This window comes from Pezoporus wallicus, unplaced genomic scaffold (assembly GCF_028554395.1).
Source record: "Pezoporus wallicus isolate ANWC-B61680 ecotype Strahan unplaced genomic scaffold, APGP_CSIRO_Pwel_v1 contig_12993, whole genome shotgun sequence".
Lineage (NCBI taxonomy): Eukaryota > Metazoa > Chordata > Aves > Psittaciformes > Psittacidae > Pezoporus > Pezoporus wallicus.
In genome coordinates this window covers 179,434-206,799 of record NW_026637136.1, presented here as the reverse complement: position 1 = coordinate 206,799, position 27,366 = coordinate 179,434, and the positions used below count along the sequence as shown (strand labels likewise).

General features: G+C 40.9%; 1 protein-coding gene across 21 annotated transcripts in view; it reads left to right on the top strand.

The window, feature by feature from the left end:
- The window catches only part of LCOR (ligand dependent nuclear receptor corepressor), an 80,580-nt gene that overhangs the window by 41,681 nt on the left and 11,533 nt on the right, over window positions 1-27,366 (top strand). For 19 of the 21 annotated variants that reach the window (XM_057403610.1, XM_057403609.1, XM_057403614.1 and 16 more), the window contains 2 exons: window positions 3,210-3,497; window positions 6,308-6,401. In XM_057403610.1, the coding sequence (XP_057259593.1) occupies window positions 3,210-3,497; window positions 6,308-6,401 (382 nt within the window). Of the gene's footprint in view, window positions 1-3,209; window positions 3,498-6,307; window positions 6,402-9,094; window positions 10,310-27,366 lie in introns of those variants that run through there. The other 2 variants (XM_057403630.1, XM_057403628.1) reach the window with 2 other exon arrangements.

Genomic DNA, 27,366 nt, shown 5'->3' with positions numbered 1-27,366 from the left:
TTCTAAGGTTAATGTTTCCTTTTACTTCTAAATTTATCCCATCTCTCTTTTTAAATCCAGAAGGAATTTAAGTAAACAAAAATCTAGAGGAAAATATACTTTTTCCCATTCTACTTTTCTTACGAGAAAAAATAATGCACTTCCATCACCTCCAACTGGTTTATTAAAGATGTGATCCTTTTAACATTGAGCTTAAGTTTTTCTCTATGACCTGTGTGTATGTCTTATTAGAAATGCGTACTTCCCTGAATGTTGGAAGACCATTGGCAGATACTGCAGCGTGCTAATGAGGGGTTTAATGCTCTGTCCTTGGTCAGATGCACACAATGAACATAATGAAATGGCTTCAGATGTCTAAGAATCTTTATGATTTTTTTTTAATATACTCTTGCTTTCCTTCCTCTGGCAAATATGTGCTCGATGCAAGAGTAATAAGGGAGGGGAAGCAGCCTGGCAGGAAGTCATTTTTTGAATCCTTAATATGCATCATTGTCAAGCTTAGTTGTATTTAGATTGCCTGAAAGGTTATTCTAACTCATGCCAATGCCATAAGATCACCAGGCACTGTCATACCGAAGAGGACACAAAGAATGGCATAACTCTGACACTCCTGTGTTGCTCAGAGATTCTGGGCTCTCCTGGCATCATGCCAGTCATTATTTCTTTCCTTTTTTGTTTGTTCTTTCCATCCTCGCTGCCAGTAACATTTGAGACTGGTATTTTGTAGCCCAGGCAGATCAGAGAAGATGCAGATGTTCTGTGAACAGATGCCTGTTGCCCATCAAGGACATGCACTCTTGTACTTAAATACATAGGCAATTAGCAAGATCAGCAAACTTTCTGAGCAGGTCCATTAATCTCACGTACTTCTCTCTGCTTTGTGCCCACTCTGTGATGCATCTTTCAAATGTTTATACTTCCCAGTTGTCTGTACATACCTACTTCTGTTACCTTTACCTTGTGGCAGGATAGGACCTTCTTTTGATGGTTTAATGAAGATTTCAGTGTAGATAAAATACACAAGCTAATAAGATTTTTATAGCTCAGAGATACTGCCTTAGATTATTTATAGCTGATAAATATTTGCTGTATTGTTCTTCAGTGAGAGTTTCTATGGTTTAGTTAATTTTAGTTTATTAAAATAAAAAGCAAACAACAAAATAATGAGACACATGGTGTCAAAATAAACATCTGCTGATTTCAAGTGATGCTGCAGAGCCACCAACAAATGTTTTCCACTTGCTTTTGAACAACTTTAATCCTTAGTGTTCAGGCCTTATATTAAGCAAGGAGCCTTTAATGTGCTAGGTAACTGCTCTTCTGCTTAAAAATTGAGTTCTCTGTCCTGAATTAGTGAGTTTATCTTGAGCAACACTGGAAAGGTCTCAGTAGTGATCCTGTGCTTATTCTTTGAAGTTGCAGATTATCAAGATGCATGGCTGTAGGCATATGCAATATTTTCTCCCTGAATTTGGAAATACGTTTAACTGTAAGCATTACTGAATTGTATATGTGGACATGGGTGCACTTCTTCAGAAAATGTAGGTGCCTCAGAGCTCTGTGTTCCTGCAGCCCCACTTGTACATACTACAAGCACAAGTTGAATAGTTGGTGTCAGTGTGATCATGCCACCAGTTTGTGCTCTTGTGGTCTTTCTTAGAGCCTTTCATATGTCCTTCAGCAGGTTATACTAGAGAGGCTAGAAAATGGAAGAAATGTCACCATAGCAAAAAAAAGCCTTCATGCTTCTCCAGGGTCACTGTGGGCTGCTTAGTAAGAAAATGAGAATATGATTGTACCTAAATTCAAGTTTGGCTCATCTCTTGGTAGCCGCTTAAAGCTCTAGTGTCTCATCCTTAGCAACAATAAAACACCCTGTAGATTTTACAAGAAAATGATTATGAATTTACACAAACATCTTGAAAGTTTACAGCTATTATACCTTTATAAGAATATACACGGTGACTGCACAAGGTCTTAGTTTTAGAAAGCTGTACTTAACAGGAAGGAATTTGGGCTTGATAAGTATGTAATGCTCAGCATGGTTTTTCATCAAGAAACACAGAGGCTGCTGCTTACTGCTTTTCTCTGGTTTGTGGACAGCTCCAAGTTCAAACTTAATGTCAGTCATCCTTTATAGATACACTAAAGCTGGACTGTTGGGATGATGCACTTTTGTCAGAAATGGCAGCAAAAGTCAAATCTGACACTAAATATCCCACAGAAGATTTTGCTTGCGCTTCTAATAGTTCAATCTCAATAAATTGCCTTTGAACACGGACAGTTTTTTTTAAAGAGGAAGTAATCACTTTGAGAGCTGCTTTTAGGGATTTGCTTGGTCTTCTGCTGCACAATTTTCCCTGAATGTTTCTTCAGAAATAGAAAATCAAACCTTTTGAGCCATTGCTGGAGTTGTGTGGTTGTGGTTTTTGTTTTTGTTTTGGTGGTGGTGATTTTTGGGGGTTGTTTTCTTTTTTTGTCCCCACATCCCCAAACACGTTTGTATTTATACACTTTCATACAAATAAATCAGAACGTCTGCCTGTTCCATTTCACATTTCTAATAGATTTAGCAGCTTTCCTAGAAACAGTTATTTTTCATTTTACACATCCTGGGATTTTTGTGTATGTGAAAGCTCTGAGTAATCCCTGATGTTGCATTGATGATAATGACTGAAATGTCAAAAGGAATAGATAGAATGGGATGGAAACACTTGAACATTTGATCTTACGTGAGTTATTTTGGAGAGTCAGAACTATAGGGCTTGATTTCTTAGTAGACTTGTAGGGGACTGCTGCAACTTCATTCTCCTTTCTCCCCTTATGTAGCTGCAGGTAAGTTACTCAATTCTTCCTCTGAATAGCCTGTTAAATTTTTTTGTTGAATGAACCTCATTACTTGGTACTTATCTTCATAAGTCTAACTCTCCATTTCCACACCTCTTAAAGGTCTCGTCAAATATACCTATGTTTGAAAACAAAAGATAAGGTTGCATATTTCTTATTTTGGAAGGTTATACCAGAATTAGCAATAGTTTTTGTTCAGGTATTCTAAGACTAGAGTACATTTTCTATAAAAACTATTTTATCTGTGGCTTTCATTTTTTTCCCCTCCCATTAGATTATTTATTTTTTTAATAAGCAATGATTTAATATAAAAGCTGTTTTACTTAAAGTGCTTCCTTAAAAAACATCTCTAATATTTACAGACAGTCCTAGGGTCTCTGACCCCAATATTCCCCTAGTGGCCCGTGAGATCATGCAGCGAATGATCCGACAGTTTGCTGCTGAATATACCTCAAAAACTAGCTCTACTCAGGACTCCAGCCAGCCCAATAGCACAAAGAACCAAAGCCTGCTGAAAGCATCTCTGGTCGCCTCCTCTCCCACGGCTGCAACTGCTCAGAACCCTGTGCTCAGCAAACTTCTCATGGCTGACCAAGACTCACCTCTGGACCTTACTGTCAGAAAGTCTCAGTCAGAACCTAGTGAACAAGGTAGGACTCTTATCAGTGTCTTGCATCCTACAGCAATCCGTTAATGGCATTCTCGTTGCAAAAGCAGGCAATTGGAAGGTTGCACTTTTACATAAGCTGTAAAGGGGAAAAGCAGTAGATTTTTTTACAATAAAATAACAACTAGCTGGATGTGGCTGGGAGAGAAGAGACTTTTTGGATCAATATAGGCCCATAGACATGAGTGATTTTTCTGAAGAAGGGCAAAGGGAATGGACGTGCTTCATACTCTGGAGACAAGTGGGCTGTTCCTACTGGGAGCCGCAAGAAACAGTCTGCCAAAATAGACTGTGTGCTTGCAGATAAGGCAAGTTCACATGGTCATGAAAACCATGATGTTGTTTCTTCTCTGAGATCAGTACACAGTCTGATTGAAAGACTGATTTATTTTCTTTCTGGCCATAGTGTGAAAACAGTATCTTTTTAGAAGTCTGCGAGAAATGGCTTTGTGAAGGCTGTAAAAATGATATCCATGAACTGTACAAAACTTCCAGGTTTATGCATTTGGAAGAAATGTCTCTCTTCTGCCTTAAAAATAGACTTGTTCTGGAGAGCACAGATTGAGTAACTTGTAACAGCATTGCAGAGCTTGTTTTAATTTGAAAACCTTGCTTGCCATTAAAAATGTTTTTTAATGAGTGAGTTCTGTGAGTGATTTACAGTATGTGAATGTTGGTTTGGGTTTTTTTTCCCTGAAACTGTTGACTAGAGGTTATCATAAGTGTCCTACTGAGATGATTAAAATTAGCCCCTTTACCCTTCTTTAGGAATGTATTAGTGTCTGAAATCATTCTATCAAAACCAAAGTAGGCTGTCCATCCTCCAGTGGGAAAGGTGGAGCGTTTAAAAAGCTAGTACAGAATTGTAGGTGGATGTTTCTTTATTCTTTGAGCTTAGGTTTGTGAAGCCTTTTGTACAAAGGTTAATTTAATGTGTCCAACAGTACACAGCTTGAGCATCTGGACACTTACTGCACCTACAGCATTTACTGAAAGTTGTCACTACACTTCAGTTACAGAACTGCAGTAGAAGGTTATATGGTGCCTGTCTTGAAGTGAGAACTTGTACCTCTAGCTGATAGGAATATGTTTCTAGCTAATTTTATTTGTTTTTAGCTAATTATATAATGTATTTCACAACTGTTACATATATGCTCATAAATGTGAAACTGTTCTTATTGTGAAACTTTTTGCTGAAACAATCGGTTTTGCTTCTGTTTCTTTTTATTTCTGGTTGTTTTTTTGTAATTAGAGGATTGTAGGTGAAGAAGGAAACATGAACTGTTCTTTAGCTACCATGTGATAAAAAAGCTCTAAGATACTTTGTAATGTTCATGGAATCATAGAATGGGTGGGAAGGGACCGTAAAGATTCAATCCCAACCCTTCATAACACTTGTGATAGAGTTAGAGCTCTATCTGTTGAGAAAGACTGCTAATAGTGCTTATTGTTATATCTCTGTTCCAGTAGGTAAGCTAGTTGTAAACTCTGTGGAGTATGAGGCAGGCCCTACTTGCCCTCAGAGACTTTTAGGTCATTATGACCCTTCTGACAAAGGAAGTGTGGATGCAAGTGCCCCTGGCAGCAGCCCCTGCTGTTTAGTGTAGCCCCTTGAAAAGGAGGTGCTGCTTGATCCAGTCTGTGTTTCTTGTGGCTGCATAAGTGTTCAAAAGGAAGATGAATTCCCTGCTTAATTTTGGGTTATGGTGTGTTCCCAAATGCAGTGGGTGGAACAGCTTTCCACAAGTTAATTCTAGTTCAATGTTTATCTTTTTTTTTTTTCTCCATATGTCAAATGAGAACTTTTAGCAATTTAAAAGCCATCTTACATTGTTCTTGTGCTGGGTGGTATTTACTTGATTAGATGGAGTAAGCGCGGAGCTCAAAAATGTCTCCAGTTTACCTTGCCAACAGGTTACATTTATCTTTGCCTCATACATTCCTTGTTTCAAAGTTTCCAGGAATTTCAAATGTCTGTGCTGCTTCTATAACAAAGTTGCCTTTTAAAATGACCAAAATTTCAGGTCATTTCAGTGCAGTGGGAGCAAGGCTTTGCTAGCAAAAAAATGCTCCCTTTTCTGTTGCCTAGAAATACAGAGTTTACGTAAGGGCTTGCAGAAGAGTATGGGTGAATGTGAGGATGTGCCATTAGTGAGAATGGAAGAAGCGGACTAGCAGGAAAAACAATTTGGTATATGGAAGAAGAGAGGGAGTAAAATGACACGATAGAGAGGGGAAAGGCAGCAGCTTTGCCAGTAGGAACCCACTGGAGATATGGAAAGAGGATGGTGATAGCTGCCAGGTGAGGAGGAGTCTCACATTTAAGTGTGTGTTTATTTGAAAATGAGTTTCCAGTATGAAATTCCCAGTGAATTTTCCTACAGAGATTTTGATTTTTAAAAAATCAAATACTGGCTTAAGTGCCCTGTAAGGAGAGGGAATACATCAGGAATTTGGAGATTGCCTCATTTTGGGACCACTAGGGAGGGTTAGTTGTGTGATAGGCTGTAGTGAAACCTGAACTGTCATTTGTAGGTCACCTTTTATTCCCTGGCTCTGGTAATAGGTGCACTTTTAATTTTGTCAGTTTATGTTGTGACTTCTGAGGGCTATGTTGAAGTCACACATAAGCCAGATAGCAAACAAATCAAAGCCTTAGTTTGTTTAAAAATAAATGAAATAGAAAATGCTGTGCACTAAATAAGACTTTAGCCCAAAAGACTTGTTGTGTCAAGAGACAGCATGGCTGATCCTGCTTCTTCAAACACTGAAGTCATTCTTTTGTCTCTATAGACGGTGTGCTTGATTTATCCACTAAGAAGAGTCCTTGTGCCGGCAGCACCTCTCTGAGTCATTCTCCAGGGTGCTCCAGTACTCCGGGAAATGGGTAAGAGACAGCAACTTGCTGTGACCTTTTAAAACTGTTTTATACTAAAAATGTGTGCTTACCTCCTGTTCATTTTAACTTACTTTTGGTGTTAACCCTTTGGAGTAACGTGTTTTTCAACTTGTACCTTTTGGCAAATACCTTCACCCCACCTGCCAAATAAGTTGTTGCAGTTAAGAACTCTAATATCTGTTATTTTGGCCAATTTAGTACTTAGCCAAATATCTGTCCATTACCTGCTGCTTGGGTTTAGTGGTAAGTGACGTCTATGGAGATGACAGTTCAGCTAAATGTACGAAGAGCCTTGGAGACTTTGCAATGCAATTTAGATTTTGTTCCACTAAGAGGAAAGTCGGCTAACAGGAAAGTTTGTATTAGGGTAGCAATGATTTGAGTGATGAACCAAGTTGAATTAAAAGGTTTGAATCACTGCATGCTTTTTGTTAATACTTCCTACCATAAATCGCAATCTAAAGTGGCTGGGGAAGGGAGTCTGGTAGCTCAGAAAACTTTAAACATGGCTTTTTGGATTTGTGATTGTACCGTAGCACTGAACAAGTTTAAAACAATAATTACAAAATGTGTGGTGTAGTACTCATGCCTTCATTAGTCCAAGGCGTGAAAGAATGGTATATAAAGTTTCTTCTAGCTTTTATATTTCTCTTGGTCACTTTTGCATACATTTAGAAGCCCTTTACTCTTAGTTAAGATTGAGTCAATTGTACTGGAGAGACTGACTGGGAGTAAGAGAGGTTTTGGGTGTTGATGGGAGAATTTTATCTTGAAGCTACTGTGAACAAGTCACTTTGTTAGTGAAGTACAGAAACAGTGTATGGTTTAAACTGCTATTTAATTGCTGGGTTTAGCCTTTGAAAAACTTTAAATTTTAAACTAACACCCCCACCCCGATCTAATTTTTGAATTTCTTCTTGGAAAAATATTACTCTCAGACTTGAGCCATTTAATAGTTTTATTAGTAAAATACTTCAATCCTTGTTGAAAAGTTAATCCTAATACTTTTTCACAATTCTTTAGCATAAATCTTCCCCACCAGCTCTTCTCTTTCAATGCTGGACAAGTTATTTCCAGCTCTGTTTTCCTAGGAAGGCAGCAGAAGCAGTCGCAGCTCTGCGTTGTTTGTTCTCTTGTTGGTGTGTCAAGTGAGAGCTGAAGTCCAACACACAGAGGTGCGGGGCCGGCACCTAGTACTGCCATGAGCAGTCCTGTGGGCCCTGAGAGGATGCGGCATACTGGCACGTGTGGTTACTTGTACATGAGGCTGACTGCAGTCTGTTTAGTGTCAGTGAAATCAGGTATGAACCCCTGTCCTAGGGACCTGCCAAAATGACTTTTATTTAGGTGTAGAACCACTGGTGCGCATTCAGATGCTGATACAGGCTGTGGAAGGAGCAGAGGATGCATGTTGTTTGAGAGAGTTCTCTGGAATAGTAAACTTTCATTCACTCCTGGATTTTGTTCTGAATCCTTGTTGACTCTTGTTGCCCACTTCAACTATGACCTGCTGCGTGCTGGAGAGAGGCTAGCAGCATACATACCAAGCACAATGTATGTTATGTGCCAGGTCCTTTTCAGTGAATGTCTTTTCTCCTAAGACTTTCCTGTTTAATATCACACTAGGATTAAAATAATGTAGCTTTTCAATAGTGCATATCCTATCCTTAAATAATGCTGACTTAGCTAGAGGGCTTTACACCACTGTAGTGTCCCAGAGCATGTATGTTGATCTGTATGTTGAAGTTTGGAGGTGGATTTTGAAATTAGTGTGACTTAGTTTCTTAGTCTTCTTAGAGAGGGGTAAGCTAGCAAAAACATCAAATACATATGTCCACAGTAGTAGTACTTTGTGTTGCACATTTGTGACAAAAGGAAAATGGTAAAAATACGCACTGCTTTTTTTGCTGTTAACCCTTGATATGGATGACAGCTGGGACTTGGATTTCTTTTCTTAGCCATGCTATATATCAAATGAGAATCAGGGACATGTATATATGCAATTAGGTAAGAGAGCAATTTGGTAAGTCTAGTGTAATGCAGTGTTTTCCTTTGTGATCTGCGGTATCCCAGCTTTCTTATTTGGTGCTTAATGAAAGTCAAGCAAATACCTTTGAGGCCTGCTAAGCAATTTTTTCTTTACCCTGAGCAGTAATTCTTCAGTACGATATAAGCGAACATCATCCAATGTTTCCACCTATGTGTAGATACTGCGGGTGGCAGTCATATTTGCATGTTGAATATGTTGCACTTTGGCTTACTCTTTTATTACTGTACTTGTTTAGTGGTAACGTCACACCAGTAACACAGTTGTGTGTAGCTCTATGGCGATTGATTACTACTTTGTAATTAAGGTGCTATTTGCAGACGCTTGCGCGAAGTCTTTTCTACTCCGAGAATTTGTGAACCCAACCAGAGACCAGCCAACAGGTTTCATTTTTCTTTGCCCAAAAAGCTTCTCTTTTTTTTTTTGCGAACAAGTTTTAAAACTGACTGATGCTGAGACTTTAAAAAAAAAATTAAAATAAAATCAAAAAATAAATACAAATTTAGAGAAAAAATAAATAACACAAAAAGTGATGTTACCCAAGCAAGGCCTTCTAATAAAGGAGTGGCCCCCTCACCCATCCCTCCCTACCTGTGCAAGTCCTGCTCACATCAGTTTCCTTCCATCCAATTAGGCGACCTGGGAGACCCAGCCAGCACCATCCGGAGGGACTACAGAGTGGTGATGGGGTACCTCCAAGAAGCTTGCAGGATGGAACCAGGGAAGGTTATGGCCACTCCACATCTCTTAAAGTACCGCTGGCTCGATCACTCCAGATTAGTGAAGAACTGCTGAGCAGAAACCAGTTTTCTACGGCTGCCAGCCATGGGCCATCTGGACTACAGAATCATGGACAGCACTTAATATTATCCAGGGAGGCTTCTTGGGCAAAACCACACTACGAATTCAATTTCAGCCGCATGAAATTCAGGGGAAATGGTGCACTCAGCAACATCAGTGACCTTCCTTTTCTTACAGAAAACTCTGCCTTTCAAAAAATGGCACTTCAAACTAAACAGGATGGGAAAAAGGACATGAGCCATTCGTCTCCTGTGGACTTAAAGATACCACAAGTTCGAGGCATGGACCTTTCATGGGAGTCCCGCTCTGGTGACCAGTACAGCTATAGCTCTTTGGTAATGGGTTCACAAACGGAGAGCGCGCTTAGCAAGAAGTTAAGGGCTATCCTTCCAAAACAAAACAGGAGAAGTTTGCTGGATGCTGGACCAGATTCCTGGGGCTCAGATGCTGAGCAGTCTACCTCTGGACAGCCATATCCCACCTCAGATCAAGAGGGAGATCCTGGCTCTAAGCAACCTAGGAAGAAAAGAGGGAGATACAGACAGTACAACAGCGAGATACTGGAGGAAGCAATCTCTGTGGTTATGAGCGGGAAAATGAGCGTTTCCAAAGCTCAGAGTATTTATGGGATCCCCCACAGTACACTGGAGTACAAAGTTAAAGAGAGGCTGGGCACTTTGAAAAACCCTCCAAAGAAAAAAATGAAATTAATGAGGTCGGAGGGGCAGGATGTTTCAGTAAAGATTGAATTAGATCCCCAGGGAGAAGCAGCACAAAGTGCAAATGAATTGAAAGATGAGTAGGGATGTTGTAGAGTGCCAATTACTTTGCAAACTGGGTGAGCACTACTGCATAGTTCAAATAACACTGAGCGCGCCTGATTCTCCTATTTGCTGCAAAGCTCTTTCCTTTGCGGTTTAGCATAGACTTGTGTGGACACAGGTGAAAGGTGTGCTCTGAATGTCATATTTGTAAATTTTTCTAGCCCGGTATGGTGCAGTTTCCCTCCTTCACCTGCCCACTACCACTACCCTCTTTTTTTTTTTCTTTTTTTTTCTTTTTCTTTTCCTTTTTCTTTTGCTTTTTGCATGTTTCTCTGTAATAGAGAGTTACCTCACAAAGAATGCAGATCTGTGGAAGTGGACGTCTTGCCTGTAGAGCCTGCCTGAACTTCTGGTGTTGGATTTTTCATGTCTGCCTTCATAGAAAAAAGTCCACTTTGTTAAACTGATACTTTCCGAAAACCAGGCATTTTTCAAATGAGAATCAGACTGTTATTCTTCAAAACGTTTCAGAAATCTTTTTCTCCCTCCTTTTCTTTGATCCAGTTGATTGAAAGATTTAAGCTAAATCAGGTTATTTAGGAATGGTACCTCACTTGAACTCAGAGATTTGCTTATTAGGAGGATAATCAATTGGGTCTAATTAGGCTCTCCACTATTTTGTTTATAAATTGAACATACTTGCCATTCGCTGTCTGCTTAGTGCTCACCCGGGGGGGAGGGGGGGGGGGGAGGGAAAACTTACATACACTACCTTCAGAATATGTCAGTTAATTATTTGTAACACTACCTTTGCTGTAATTTTGTTTGATATTTTTGAAGGGTGATATTTAGACTCACCTGCTTGAGGATGTAGCCTTATCTCACGGAAGACAAGCTTCTCACAGTCAGGAGCAGTCAGGGTACACTAAATGATGTATTAGGGTATGCCTCATTACAACAGAACTACGGTTCTTTGTGACCTTTATGCTTTTTACAGACTTGATTCTGAGTTTACTAAACTATGTGGTTCCAACAAGTAGTTCAAATGACTCTAATCTGGGGAAGGGGGATTTGTGTAACAAACTACTGTGATATTGCAAAAAATGGAAAAAAAAAAAGCCCGCAAAACAGTGATCTCAAACGTTACAACCTCAGTAGTCTGCCCAAATATCTACATTAGTGAAGGAGCTTGTTAATGTTCAGGGAAGAAGTAAAACACTGGTAGCCTGATCTAATTCAGGCTCGGCATCATATCTATCTGTAATACTGTCAGGGTCGAACACTCAGTGAATGGGTGTTTCCTTTTTAAATATTACAGTTGCCAGTAGCAGGAATTAATCCAAGTCCTGCTTTTTTTGTTGTTTTTATTTAATCTATTTTGATAGTGGTTTATTACATGCTAGAAGAAGCGTTTAAACACCATAAAAGCACTCCGTAAACCACAAGTCCAGTTTTTGCAGTACGATGAGATTGTTATCATATGGTATATGGAGATCCAGGATAAGTTTTGTACAGAACTTTTATCTTTGATACTTTCTGCAGAAGTGGTCAGTAACTGGGTGGAGCTTACTGGACTTACCACAGTATGACCAAATCGGATTTGCTGGTTCTTCAGGTAGAAACAATTTGGTCTTAACCTGTGCAAAAGGTAGATAGAATTACCATTTGTTTTGATTTGTTTTTTTTTCCCCCATTTGCACAACCAAAAGAAGCATTAGAGTTTTTGTGTGAGAGCATTAAGTGATGTCAGTGATTGAAAGTGGTTTCTCAAAGTTCATGGGAGGGTGGCCTAAATAGCTGTAGGGATGCTGACTGACTTCTGGAACAGTTGATTCTCTCTCCCCCCTCCCCAGCAACTTCATATTTTCAAAGGTTAGGCACACCATTGCTGTCGTTTTAAATATGCACTGCTCATTCTTGAAACGGACTGGGCACTTGGCCCCAAGTATACTTTGATTTTGTTTACTTAATATATTTTAGTACTCAAACTCCTGGTTCCTCGTAGCTCTCTAGTTGTCATCTTGGTATTTAAAGCAGTTTAAAGCTCAGTAGCAGTATATAAACTCTGCAATACGTTCCAGTTTAGCTGGTGATTGCAATAAAGGCGCAGTTAAACGTGTGGTTTCATCTGCTGTTGGAGGTTATGGTAGAAAGTTTGCTGCAAGTTTAAAGAAAAAACTAACACAGTTTTACTGTTCAGAGAGGTTTAACCTTTTGTAGTTGTTTTATTTAAGCGACACGAGTTGAGTTTTATAAACCTTGTCACTGTAGTGTATGTGGAGTGCTCATTTTACTAACCTAAATATTTTGTATGTGTATGTTTAAGTGGGTGACAATCGTGCAGCAGAAGAATGGTGTGCCTACCCTTTAATGCTGCAGTTTTAAAAGAGAATTTGTCTTGTCATTTCAGACTGTAGGCTAAGAATTGTAAATAGATAGTGAGAACTTGAGTACTCTTTATTTGCTTTGGTTAGAAAGTGGATTTTAAAAGACAAAAAACCAACAACAAACCAAACACGTAACTTTCTCAGTTTAAATGTCCTGAGACCTGAAGATTGTAATACTCATGTCTGCAAAGCTTTTAAACACAACACTTGATCTGTGATAACTTTACTATTCAGGTAATCTTTCTTTTTCGAGAAGCTTTTGAACAACCATATTTCCTCCAAAGGTCTCTGTTTGAAAAGGAAAAAAAAGAAGAAAAAAAAGAAGTGTAGATTATTTTTTAAGCACTAATTGCATTACATTGGTAACTGCAATATGAAATAGCCATTATTGTTTTGTGAAGCATGGTTGAGATTAGTTAGTGGTCCCTTTTTAAAATTTCATGAGCCTCTCAAAAAATAAAAACAAATTTAAAAAAAAGCTGCTGAATATTCAAAAGATATATATTTTACCTTATTGTAGGTTTTGTAAATTTAGTCTGTAATATTCAGGTGCACCTTTTAATGTTACCCTTTTTGTTTCAAAGTCCCATCTAATGTATTTTCTCTGAGGTGATTCATCACGTAAGGCTAGTATCGCTCGAAGTGCTGCAGTGATCACTGATGTTCTGTTTCCTTTCTCACTACATATTTTTTACAGGTGCTTTCAGTGTAGCTAACTAGTAGTATTTGCGATCATTTTAAATATATGATTGGAATTAATGTTTGTCCATTAGCATGCTTGATTTCCTGCTGACCAGCAGTTTGCATGGCCAAAATCCCTGGTTGACCATATTTTGGTGTGGGAAGGTGTGGTTCACTGCTGTCTTTGTAACAAAAGCCTCGTTTCTCATGTTATTTCTGGTAAGTGGATGCTTATGTTACTTGGATCACTTGGACAGGAGAGAAGGTTTAAAATCTTTCTCCTGCTGCTCTTTTGAGATCGCATTAACGTGTAACATAGACAAACTGCAACCCTGTAAAATGAAGACGTCGTTAGGAGGAGGCCTTTCGGGTATTTTTCGTCACTAGTTTTCTCTTATTCCCGAGAATGTCCATCCGATGTAGTTATTGGATTTAACAGTATTGTTGTGTACTACGTTGATGTAGCTGAAAAAGCCTGACAGCGAGAAACTGTGAATACTATTTGTGGCAGTCTCTGAAAACTAGTTTTTCAGTCCAAGTATCATGAAGGAGAATCCCTCTCCCCTACCCCATCCTAGAAAAGTAATTTTATATTTTGTGTGTATAAAGTTTTAAGAATCAAGTTTCATATTGTACTGAAGTTTAGGTGTTGCTTGGTAAATCTTTGCTGCAGCATATAATTGAAGATGAGTAAGGCTTAGTGTGGTAGGGGTCCTGACGTGGAGTTAATTATCGTACAGTTCTGGTGAGAAAGCCCAACATGTATGAAATGTGTCCTTTTCTTTTCTTTTATTTGGACTTGTAAGATGTAAAAGTGCTTTTTTAGAACTCTGACCTATTACAAACTATTACCTCACTTTCAGCCAGCTGGATCCTCATTCCACAGTGTTCTAGGCATTATTGTGGCCGTAATGCTTGAGTACAGCTATAGAGTTGAACGTTTCCAGTTAGATATTAGCAGGGACACGTTTCTGGACTTGTTTTTATTTATGTCAAAATATACTTTATTCTCCAGTCATTCCCTGCCTTTTTTTCTTAAAGGCTCAAGACAATTTCCTTTAGAATTTCTCATTTTATTTTTTTTTTATTCCCCTGTTGCACAGGAGAAGTTGCTGCATAAGCAAACAGGTATGCTTTGCTTTGCTTCTTATTGCAGAACTCGTCATTTGATGCTTGCATTACCAACCCTATTGCTAGACCTGAAGTCAAACACTGAATTTTCATTGCGGTTGGAAAACAAATTACTTTTAACAATGCAGGTGTACAGGTAGGGTAGTGCCTCTAGTAAGGGAGCACCTTCTGCTTCTGTATTCTCACACAACTCCTATACCACCTCTTTTTGTAGAGCTTCCCAACACTCAAGGATATTCCTAAACATGGGAGGCAACTGCACGTGTGTTTAGACCAGGTAAAGCAGACCAGTCTGTGCTTTGTCTTGTGGCAGGCTGACATTTGAGTCTAAATATTTCTTTCATGAGAACCTGAGAGTACATTGCCTTCCCCTGGATGTTTGCAGAAGCTGGCAAAGTGATTCAGGGGCTTTAGGGTTGAGTAAGCTGTGCATAGATTGGAACAACTCGTTTTAGTTCTTATTGTCTTGCTTTTTATATCATCTGCAGCAGTTGTTATACAGGAAAAACTGGAATTACCATGTGTTTCTTTCCAGTTTACTTTGAAGTAATGCTCTTAAGATGTCCTTGAGTCTTAGGAGATGAACACAGTGTCCAAGGAGTGAAGGGAACACTTTGCTGTTCCCTTTTTTCTCAAAAACAGTGTGGCTACATCTGTAATGTAAAGAGCTCTTTCTTCAGTGAAGACAAAATTTTAACTCTTCAGTGTAAGAATGCATATGCTTGTTGCAGTCCAAATTCTTATGAAGGCAAAATTATTAACCTGTACTGAAAGCTTTGTCACAATATTTTAAATAGGTTAAATTCTCTGCCAAATGTTAGAGGTAGAATGGGAAGGATTGTTTCCCTCATTTGCATGAGGATCAGAAACGTCTAGGTTTTCCCCAGAAATGGTTTCAGAAATGAACCATAATTTCAGTCTAGGTCAATGTTGCTTTTTCTTGGCACCAGGCGATAATATTGACTAATACTGGTTTAAAAAGCTGTACCTAGTTTTGGTACTAGGAAGGTTTCCATTTGATCTCAAACTATGTTGAAAACTCAGTAGTTAGAGCCTTCAGAAACCTGAAAATCTGCACTGCTGGTCATACGCAGTTCTGATAGATGTAGCAAAGAAAATAACCACTACAGTTACTCATTTCAAATTATCTAGCATATAAACATGATGTACTATGATGATCACTAAGCAGAGAGATGCTGTGGACTCAAAATGGTCCGTAGATCCACTTCACATATACCAGAAAAACCTGTTAGTAACAGCATTCCAGTGTCCATCTCTCTCCCTCTCTCCTGTTCTTGCTTTGACTGGGGCCAAGTTTCTGTACCAGTATTACAGCAGCAGTTTTAGAGTTCATGTCCTACTGAATTATGCCTATATTCAGGTATTGTCATGAAAACCTTCCTATTCAGAAAGCTTTATTTAATCCTCACAAAAATCTCTTAGCCCGGTGGCAGAAGCAATTTTACTGGGCCATGTAATAGGAGGAAGGATTTTTCCAGCCTGTCCAGGGCATTTCATTCACCTTCTTAAAAACAAACATCCCTGCCCCTGTGCTTGTCACTACTGATTTGGTAAGTATAATTTAGAATTACTCCAGATGATAACTACTTTATGGAGCAGGGATTAGGACCCAGGCTTCATGCTGACTGGAGCAGGAGAAGTTAATGTCAGGAAACAAGTTCTATAGTCATCACCTAGTACAGTCTAACTTAATGTTTTAATTTCCTACTTGGAAATAATGAAGAAACTACCACAGCCACTAATACAGGTTTTCAACTACTTGGTGCTACATTTCTCAGATATTTTTGCAGATACTATTTTTTACGCCTGCATGAAAGGATGTAAACTTTACTGTCACTATAGAAAGCACTTGTCTGACCTATTCTAAAGTACCAGAAAAGGGATAAATAACTGCAGCACTTTTTCTGTTACAATGCCAGAGTCTTAATTAAATCTGGTCTTCAGGTTATGAGATATCTTAAACGTACAATCTAGGATCATTAATGGCTTTTCAGGTCAGATCACAAGTTCTCTTGGGATACTAATCTGTATTTTAAAGACTAGTACAACAAAATAGTGTGAAGTTCAGGCAGGGGATGTATATATACATGCCTGATGTTTTTAACTAATCATTTTGGTAGGCCATCTCATGGCTTGACATTTGGAATCTGGGATGGTGGGTAGGGAAAGGGAGGTTTCCCAAACTGAAAAATCATTTTGGACCATTGTTTAATGTTCAGTTTGAAAACTATATCACAAGAAAAATGGGTAGGGATTCTTTCTCCCTTATGCCTTCAGGGAATGAGTAGTATTTAGAATCTCTGGCTGAAATTCAAGCCTTTTTACCATGTAAATTTTTAATATAAACTCATTGACATGCTTTTTACATCTGAGGACTGAAAATGGATCTTAATGTTTAAGTTGTGGAATGGTATATTTCTTAAATGAAGGGGGAACATTTAAAAAGAATAGATTAGAATACCAGCATTAGTGAGCTTAAGGAATTTTAGTATGTAATAGCAAAGTATAGCAAAGTATTTGATTAAAGAAATTAATCTTGAATTGCTAGTCTGTAACTAGGTGCATTCTAATTTAGCAGGTGAATATTCTTTACTTATCAATATATGATGGGCTTTTTGCAAATAGAAACCTTTATCTGAGTCCCATGTGTTGCTTGTACTGATGGGATGTATGCTTACAGCAGCTTACTGCTGCTTTAAAATGTATAAAATATGTTTTGAGTGTTTGCTCATAACTCTTTCTAACCTCCACTTGTTAAATTGTCAGACATTGGTATTTTATCAGTCCGCAATGTAAGTTTAAACTAATGTTCTTAGGAATCCAACTTGTACACACACTGTTTAAAAACCCTCAGGGACAGTTTACACACTATCCTCACTCAATTCAGGTACTTGTACTCTCTTCTTAAACCTAGCAGTGACTTGTATTTTGTTTTGCTTTTCTTTTGACGTGCTGATAGCACATCCTTGATGAATGTCAACTTAAAACTCAGTTCAGGTATCCAGGTATAACTCAGCCAAACGGATTTTAAAGCTGCATATTTACTCTCCAGCACACAGTGCCTCAGACACTTATAGTGGCATTCTGTATATTCAGTTATTACTACTGAGCAGATCGCGTGGGGGTTCCTGGTATGTATTGTAAGAAATTCCTATGTATATTATATAATATGTATTATATTATATACATATATAGTATATATGTTATCTTAAACTTATATATTTTAAAATGCCACTACTAGCCAGCGCAGCTAAAAATGAAATACATTCCCAACTGCTTCTGTGAACAGCAGAGGCAGCTTCTTAACGTGGCTCTTGCTTCTCTCTCACCATAACTACTTCTAACCTCAAGCACGGGTCCTTGGCTGTCTGACCTCTACACTCTAGTTATGCAATGTCCTTAGAGAATTCTGTGCACTGGCCACTGTGATGGAAACCAATGGGCCGGGAGTGCTTTGAGTTTATTAGTAATTGTTCTGCCAAAGTTGGTGTTTGTATGACAAGCGTTGTAAACCTGTCAGATAATGAGCAGAGGTCCGAGTAATCCCTAACAGTGTGCGTAATCGCTTCCACCTAATCGTTAGGACCAGGCCCTCAGCAGGTGTCTCCTCTCCAATGCTGAGCACTAATTCGGGACGTGTTGGCACTTAACATCTGTAGTGATGGGCCCCTGTGCTGCGCTTGCGAGGAGGCGATCCTTGAAATCTGCCGCTCTGCTCTCGCAGGGATCTGTTGGCAGTCGCAAGTCAGCAACACCTCTGCTTTATTATTTGACACTTTACATCTTAAAAAGTCTTCTCTTTCTATTTATGTAACCCATAGTCTTTGAAGAGTATGGAAAATGGCATTTCTCTCTGACCTCTAGAAGTTCAAGTGTCATGGGAAAAAGAAATAAAACAGGAACCCCCCCCTTTACTCTTATGGACCTCATTTCAATATACTGTTTACAGTTTGACGGAATTGTATAATTTAATATTTCTCTTGTACTGTAGTTTATATTTATTTACAGATTTTTTTTGTACTGTGTGATTTGAATTTTTTGTTCCTTGCTATGATCAATGTTTTATGTAGTAGAGCACTTATGATCACAAATTAAGGTTTTTGGTTTGATTGCACTACATTAATTTTTTTTAATGCAGTTCTGATTTTTTGACTGGACTAAATAAGCTGTGTCTTAATGTATGTGATAAGTACTTTTAAATTTTTATTTCATGTGGTCCATTTATTTTTTTGCATTGTATGTCAAAGCGCTAATTCTCTTGTTGTGCATGTGTAAGATTTAATGGCTCCATTGTATTATTTGACCATGTCATTTTGGAAACACATTCCCAGCTGTAACGTTGTGTATGGTAGTTTTCACTGGATGCTAGACTTTTCAAAACCACTATTCTTCTAATAAATTTTGTTGTGAAAAACTTTAAGGGGTTCCAATTCTGTTGTTTGTGGTGTGCTTCCTGAATGGCCACACTGAGGTTATGAAAAATGCAAACTGTCGCAGATTGAGAGCAGCAGGGAAGTGAAAATGTAAAGCCAATTCTGGCTGAAGGATCAAGCTTTGGAGTCTCTGTACTCTGGTTCTTCTCTGAAATAGGATTTTGGTAAAGCTGCTTTAGCAGCTGGGCGGGGAGCACATGTGAAAGCTGAAATGCTGTCTCGTAGCAGCCTGGCCTCCTGAACTCCTGTACTCTCATTTGCTCTTCCCTACTGGCCACCTTAATTTCTTTAATGGTAAATAATTCATCCGGTGAAGAACAAACATCCTCTCAGGGAAAAAAAAGAAAGTGATGTAGGCTTGTCATTGAGCACTTAGCAATGAGTCAAGGTAGGAACTTACTCTTGCTCTCATTCTCTGCAGCCATCAGCTCTCCCTTCACAGAGGAGGCAAGTTCCCAGCTCCTGATAAACACAAGGACAGGTCCAGCAGCTCTGTCCTGTTGTCCCCCTTCACAGGGGCACGAGGCAGGATCAGCAGCAGCACCATGCTCCAGCTGGGCCATGCTGGAGACCCATATTTACTTGCTTGCGACCGTGCTTTGGGTTGAACTACTCCTGACGTTATGCATTATTGATACCGAAATGCTGAATACTAAAAAGTAGGTTACAGTAAGTGGTGTATAATGGAGCCCATGTGAGTTTAGGCATTTCTGCTAACCTTTGTGTTCAGCCCTAGGTTGATTTTAAGAGTGATGTATAGGGATTTCCTAGCTTTAGGAAAATTTATCATGCTGCACACTGTCTAGCCCAGGTTTCTTCTCTCCTGAGAAACTGCCTTTCTTAGCTTGTGCTATTGAAAAGTAGGTAGTTTAGGGTTTGCTTTTTGATTCTTCAGTGCCTTTTTTTTTTTAAGATCCATAAATCACTCTTACATTACAAACTAGCTGTTGTATTCCTTGCATACTAATACTGGTATTAGGAACAAAAAGCAAAATGGTAAGGTAGCTGGATGTTGTCATTGCTTTAACTTTACTGGGCAAATCTCTTCTAAATACAAAGCTTGGTTTGACTAGAGACTACATCTTATTCAGGAATAGTGAGTCTTTATGCATAAATAGCTTGAAAGCCTTGTGCTATAAACTAGTATTTATCATATTTTTTGTGTATGTCTGAATACATCTGTCAAATCCATGAAAATAACCTTTGAAAGTGATGAACCATATTCCCATCTGCCATTCTTCAGGATGTATTACGCCCTGCAAGCTTTTCCCAGAACATTTTCAATCGACACTTTTAGTCCTATGATTAGCAGAAATACCAAGTTTCTCTGGTTTTCCTGAAGGGCTTGGTCTCACACTGTTTAAGCTGAAGTGGTTCAGAGTTAAAAGAACACAGCCTTAAATTCTTCTTTTAAAGCTGTTTTCTGTAATGCAAAAGAGTTCACAAGATGATGCGCCCGGACCCAGAAAGAAGCATCTATGCTGCTATAGAAGTTGCTACAAAAGAAACATAATTAGCTGCATTAGGCAGCTTTAAAAGTCTTCTGCTAATTTACCTCCATTCTTTGCAACTCAGGATGGGGTTTGAGCTGCTCCATTTGTTATTGGAAGAGGCAGCTGCCTCTTCTGAACCTGCAGGAGCGTATCTCATCGCCTTCTGAAGTAACGGATCCTCCATGGAGCAGCAGCGGATTGTACTCTTACTTACACCTGGGTCACCTTCCACAGTCCAGATACTCTGGCAGATGTGAAATGAGAGGCTCTGCTGTGTGAAAACATGTACTTCTGTGAAGGGAAGAGCAGAAAGCTCCGGGTCACTACCTGCAAGTGTTGGGGTTAACACTAGACCTCACAGTAGGCAGCTCCCTCACCTCAGCATGAAGGATCTGAAACGCTCTTGTGTTGGACATCGTGAAGTTTTGTGAGTGAAGCTGATTTAATTAAGGAGATTTCTGAGCATCACAATTTCATCTTCTTGTGCAACCAAAACAGAGCCCTCACGTTGTGGTTGCTCAAACAGCAGCAATGCAAAGCTTGCTCCAGTGTGCTCAGGAAGGTGTCACAGTGACTTTCCTGCTTGGGTGTGCTGAGCTGTCTAATTTCCTAGAGCCATGACAAAAGTGGGGTGGAGAGGGAGGATTTAAATCCCAATATTGGGAAGGTACTTCAGCAAATCACTGATTTCTTAATACACAAACTCTGCTCTGGAAGCTGACCAGCCATGGCTGCTGGCTGAACTGTGGTTTGAACTGGAAGCAAGTGGCAGGTTCTTGGACCTGTTTAGAAATGATTCATGTGCAGGGAAACAGAGGTGCAGACCAAAAGCAATTTCAAAACCAGGCAGATCCAGGAATATGGAGTTTGATACAAAGAAGGTGGCAAAGAGATGAAAATGAAAGTTGATCCTTGTAATATAGTTATTCTTAAAACACTTTATGTTACGATGCTGGAAGGATCCCAAGTAACACCATTTGTGGGAGTACTGTTTCCCTTGATCTGGTATGTTAGATACAGACTCTGTGACTTCAACTCCAAGATGTTCTCAGTTATCTAGTAGGAACTTCAAAAGAAATCTGAATGACTTCACACCTCTGAGCTATGAATTAATTAGGTTCCCTCTTGTTCACCTCCCTGAAAACCCCAGACAACAGAACCTTTAAAAGTCCTCCTTTTTTAAGTCAGAAAGAGGGAATACAAACAATTGCATCTCGTTTTTACGGGTCGCTTTGAACTCATCACAATTTACAGGTCACATTTGAAAGAGAACTTCTAAAACTGTCTCATGCCTCCTCCTCTGCAGGTGCTGTGCAGCTCTGCAGGAGGTCTATTCCATACGCACTTGACTAAAAGGCAGATTTGATATGAGGTGCTGCCACTCATATCTCCAGGAACTGTTTAAAAACTCAGCTAAAATTAGAACTGCTTAAGGTGTATTTCAGAGTGTAGATAGAATCACTGCTGCCTGATCAGTGCAATGGTTCCTGAAGGAAAATACACCTGTATCTCCCCAGGGGACTCACCAGAGAGCCCGTGGTCAGCCCATTGTGGCAGCTCCTGCTCTATCTCCCTTGCTGCTGGGCTCCCTGGGCAGGCTCCATCACAGCTTGCATGCCTGCCTTGGCTGGGCTTCTGCCTGGGGGTGCAGATCCACCAGCCTTGTGCTGACAGGAGGAGTGGTTTGTACAGGGTTATCAGCAAACTGCCTGTAAAAATTACAGTGCAATTTTGTTACACCTGCTAAGAGCTGATTTTAGGGTTTTTTGCACCAGGATCCCATCATCATGTGCCCCTGATCCCTCCTGCCCACCTAATAAAGTGTAGGGCTTGCTTAATTCATTTTTGGAATGACATGCCTAACTTTGAAAGGGCTTTTATGGTTTCCTTCCTTAAAGCGGAGCCTTTGCCTGTGCTTTTCTTCTCACTGAGCTTTAGGGGAAGGCTCTGACACCAGTTCTTGAGAGTTGCTCTGGCTCTGCTGGGAAGAAAACAGACACTAGGAGAAGCTGAGCAGCTTCCCCACACGTGTGAAGGGGTTTTCATAGACACATTCCAGTGCTGGGACACTTGCTGCAATCTAAGCCTGAGGTGCTTGAAGAATCCCCTGGTTCGTGCTGTGTTGCCCTTCTAGGTGAAGGTGGTGGTGTAGTTTCTTCATGTTTTCAGATGTGCTGTGGTCACGCCTGGTATCTTCCTCAGATTCCTTTCAGGCCTTTAAAGCAAGTAGCTGCGTGTGAGGTGTTGCAGTGGCTTAAAAGAAACTCTTTGACTTTGAAAGGAGCCTGAGAAAAGGCGCTGTAGGATTCTGTTTTGTGTAAGAAGCTCTCATAAAAAATGTACTCTGTTCTCATGGAAATCCTTCTGATTTCCAGCCGTCAAACATAACCTGAGATGTGAAAGCTGAACCAACTTACTTGGTACCTGAAGCGTGTTCACTAAAGGTTCTTGTTGGACCACGGTGACCTGGCCTCACTGATGGCTACAGGTCTGCCTGGCTGTAACTCAGTAGGCTCTTCTGCTGGTGCATAAAGCAAGTAGGTTTTTGCTCCTGTTTCCGGACTTGTGGTGGCTTTTCTCTAATAGACAGGCACAAGTGTGTACAGTAAGGGTGGCTGCTTGACTGCTCTTTAATTCTAATCTTCTTACTTATACCTATCCTAATGTTGGTGCATTTGCTTTTGTTTGAGTGTACATTGGATTGCTGATGGATAAAAACAAAAATAACGTAACTCTGGATTTAAAGAAAGTACACCTTTGTAGCTCCTTTCATGATCTCTTTAACAAACTAGGAACAATAATTATTCACAAAGCTTAAAATCTATATAACCTAGCTCAGAGTGACGAAAGGAGTGCCTTAGTGCTGACAAAGGGCAGGTTGGTGAGGTTTGGGTTCTGGCTGTTTTATCTGTTCTTTTATGGCTCTGATTAATAAGAGTAGTGGGGCCTCAGCAGGACAGCAGGGAATCTGGCACTCAGCCTTCTGTGGGTCAAAAATCCCCACGGCATGCTTGGTTTGGGCTCTGGCGTCACTGAGTGTAAGTCACCGCAAGGAGCATTTTTCAGAGGTGGTTTTGCTGCGATACCTGGGGATGGTCACATTCTGTGTTCCTCTGGTCACAGAGAGCACAGTAAAAGCACCAACATCCCCTTAGTGCTGTGGTCTCGCTACCACCGTGCCGTTAAGCGTGAGTTCATCTCTCTGAGCTTTCAGGGTTCACGCAGTGCACTTACTGTTAATGCGATAAAAAACGCCTGTGGTAGAGGAGACCCACAAGTGCCTGATGGGCAGCATGTGCTAATGGGTCATCATCGCTTTGGTTTCATCAGCAAAGGCTGGGGACTCATTTTCCTGCTGGTGGGAGCAGTGGGACCAGGGAGGAGCAGAAGTCAGGGAGGCAACTCGGGCATCTCAGGGGGGATGTGCTGGCTGCAGTGCTGGCTCCTTCCTCCCCGTGCGAGAGGAGTGATGAGTCACTTCTGCTTTTTCCAAAGGATCTGTTCCTTTGCAGGAATAAGCTGTTGTTGGTACATGGGTTTTTTCCACTTTATTTTTCCCTTTATGGCAAACCAGCAATTGATGGGTTTTGTCCCCAGCATAAAGAATCAAACAATACCTATCGTTGTGCTGCAGGAAGGAAAATTGTAGAGATAAAAGTACATTTTAACTGCGGCACCCAATTATGGAACTGCCAAAATCGAGGAGGCTTTGAATGTGGTAAATAACCCTAGAGAAAGCCAGGTGTATTAGTGGTGATGGCACATCACGTGCTAAGCAACGTGTAGTTCCCTGCCTTGCTTTGCCACATAGCTGGACAAATATTTGATGTGGGGGGAGATGGGACCTTTTTCAGCGGGTATTCGCCATGATTGGTGACGTTTGTGTTTGTTAGTTTTCCTTTAGCGTTGACATGTGTGACAATACAAACAATGGAGGAAGATAATTGTGGGCTGGGATAGCAAGGTGAATTTTTGAGAGGAGAATAGACTGTCTTGAAAGGGGAGGAAGGACAATAGTTGTAATGAAAAGGGTTAAAAAAACTGAAGAGATGATGTGAGGGATGCACAGAAATGGAAGGATGAGAGGTTGGAGCTGAAGGGGAGGGGTATGCATTAGCGCAGAGGAAACCTCTCCCCACTGGCACGCATAGAGACATTTCCTGCCTTGTGTTTTGGTTTCTTAATAGTTATCTGACTATAAAATTAACCTACATCATTTAATGGTAGTTGAATGGCAGTTAAATTAACCCACTTTCAAAATAGAGCTTACCTAGCCCGTCAGCTCTGAGACAGCCTCGTCCCCAGGCATCCAGGGCTGCAATCCACTTCTCTGCCTTAACCTATTTCCCAAGCAGACAGCCAAAGTGGTGCATCAGAAGCAGGGTTTGCCACTCAGCCTGGCGGTTGACAGAGAATATGGGCACGTATCAAACCACTAATTCATATTTCAGGAGGCATTTTCGTCCAAGGAGGTATAGCATCGGCACGCGGGAACGCTGCCGTTAGGAGTTGTGATGCTGTTTCTATTAACAGCATGGCCTTGATTATCTGAGGCCCAATTACCAGAATCTCCAGGTTATCTGAAATGGGGTCATATCCCCCAACGCCTGTTAATTACACCCAAGATACCCTCTGCTCTCCAGATGTCTTCCCCTGGCTCCTCCCAAGCTTTGGCAACTAGGTTGTGTGCTGAGTGTGCTCAGCTCTAGCAAGTGATCTAGCTAATTCCTGCATTTGGTTTTGATATCCATGTTGGAAAAAAACCAAAATATCCTGGATATTTGCAGACTTCAAAATCCTTGAAGAATTCTAGAAGTAGACAGTGTCAGTGCACGGCAATGTGCTTGTTAGAGCTGGCAGTGTCCGTGGGGAGGGCATCTGATGCATTTGGGTTTTCTTCCACCCAGCAGGTACAGCCCTGCAGCGTCAGTGCAGCGCAGGAGGTGGGATGTATCACAGCACAGCTTAACCTGCTCACAAGCCTTAATTTACTGCAGATGAGTGCACCTTCAGTGGGCGGTTTGCTTCTTGTTGGACCTCTGTGGTTGCAGTGGCCCCAGCTGACCTGTGTGTGCATGCCTAAGGGCTGGGAGGGAGAGCTTTGTCCCAGGACAGACCAGGAACTGAGAGTGATGTGCTTAAGAACAGGGGAGAAGCCATACACCTGCCTCACCTTGGGTCCAGAGCTGGTGTGCGCTCCCAGCTCATACCTGGGGCTGTCAAAGACACAGGGCATCCCTCCCTTACACCATAGTCCCTGGGGTTCCTTCTCCCTTGCCTTAACTGGGTGCTGCTTTTTAAAACACACGTACAAAACTGTGAGAATCAGTGTAAGAACCTTTTTCTTTGCCCTGCACATTTTTGTTATCTGTCTCCTGGTGCTGTCTGGTTTTCGGTCTGTTCTCCTCTTCTGGTGCTATCTGCTCTTTCAGAGCACTTAGCTCAGGGAAGATGCTCACTGCTGCCTCGGAGAGAAACAGTCATGGTAATTTTTTTTCTTCCTTAAAGGGAATATCCCAGATGTCCTTGATAATTAGAAAAATTAGTGAGGACAATTGTGGAAAGGCTTTGAAAGCCGGTGCGTAAAATAATGTTTCCAATGTGATAAATTTCCCTTGGTTTTAAAGCAATAGCTCAGTGGTAAGGTTTTTAATTAGTCATTAAATGTTGTATTAGGAGTATCACAAGTGGTGATAAACTGCTATAGAATACAGTTGGGTTAGTTACCTGGGGAGGGGGGGAGTGGAGGGAGCTATGACAGGAATATAAAAACTATAAGCTTGCCTTAGGTTGCTATTAGGTTTTTTAATGTAAAACCAGCTTTGGTTTGTAAGGCTTTTTATTTGGCTACAGGTGGGGAGAAGTGATTTTTAATGTTTAACTACTTTAAAGAAGCAAATAGGAGACACTACTCTGAAGGGTTAAAAGTCTGAATCTGTAATGGATGTCTCTTGTTTATCCAGTCACTTGGCTGATTGTACAGCCTGGATACCTATACCAATACATGCTGCTGACAAAAACCCCAACCAAACAAAACCCATCCATAACTTGTTTCTTCCTGCTTTTCAGTTGAAATGCAAACTCAATCCATCCCCATGTGCGTCACCAAGGACAGCATAAATTCAGGGGCCTTGGGAACCTGACAGCAGTATTTCCATAGTTATTTTGGCTGTGCTTTGCGCAACTTCAGCTTTGAATTTAGAGAAGAAAAATGCTTTTTCTCCCTCCTCGCTGTTGTGTGGAGCCTCGGCTCTTTCTGTGCTGCTTTTTTCTACTGTTTTTTTTTTTACAGTGCAGCGAGGAATTACTGTAGCACCCACAGAGGTGTGAAGGGACTCATTCATCTGTGTGGGGAGTGTTAGGTGCCAGGCATATTTCTGAGGATTGAAGTACAGGCATTTAAACTGGTACATCCAGTGTCAGCCTATAACTGGGGCTTTGGGAGATGAGCTCCGGAAAACCTTGCTGCAGTGCCTTTTACACTCCTCATGCCTGCGGCTGTTTTGCCCATCCCCTGCAAGGGATCGCTGCATCCCCGAGCAGTGCCGGCAGAAGGAAATGTGTCCCCCACCTCCACCTCTCAGAGCACGAGGTCTTTGCTTGCCCCTAAGAGTGGAGGTGGGTTTGAGCACGATTCCACATGTCAAGTGGAGCAGGGAAGATGCAGCCTGGGTTGCCTGTTGCCACCCTGGGGTGATCGTTTCTGGCAGAGAGCTGGCAGTAGCCGTGTTTCTGTGTCCACTGTGGTGACATTGCTGTGCGCGCTGCTGCTGAAACACACGGTGCCACCTCCTGCCTCCATCCAGTGCCTTTCCCCGGCGCTGTTTGCTTTTGCACAGCCACTCCACCAGCAAACTGGGGCTGGCAGAGAACTAGTTTCCAGCTCCTGCTGGGCAAGACCCACGTGTGGCTCCACATGCAGGCATCCTCCCCGACACTGGGGAAAGCCCAATGCCAACCCACAGCCACTTTCAACTGCACGTTTAGCACACAGGGTTCACACCCCCCCTGGGGCTGGGGTCAGCTCACCTGGCTGCCAGCAGTGAGTCAGCTCCTTGTAAGAGGCCGCTTCTCCTTTGCAATCCCTCAAAACGCCATTTCCATTGCCCTGATGCATAAATTAAGTGCCTGAAGCCAGCAGGAAGTGTTGCCTTCAGCCTTTGGGTCAAGGTGGGCATGGTCAGTGTTTTGGGTT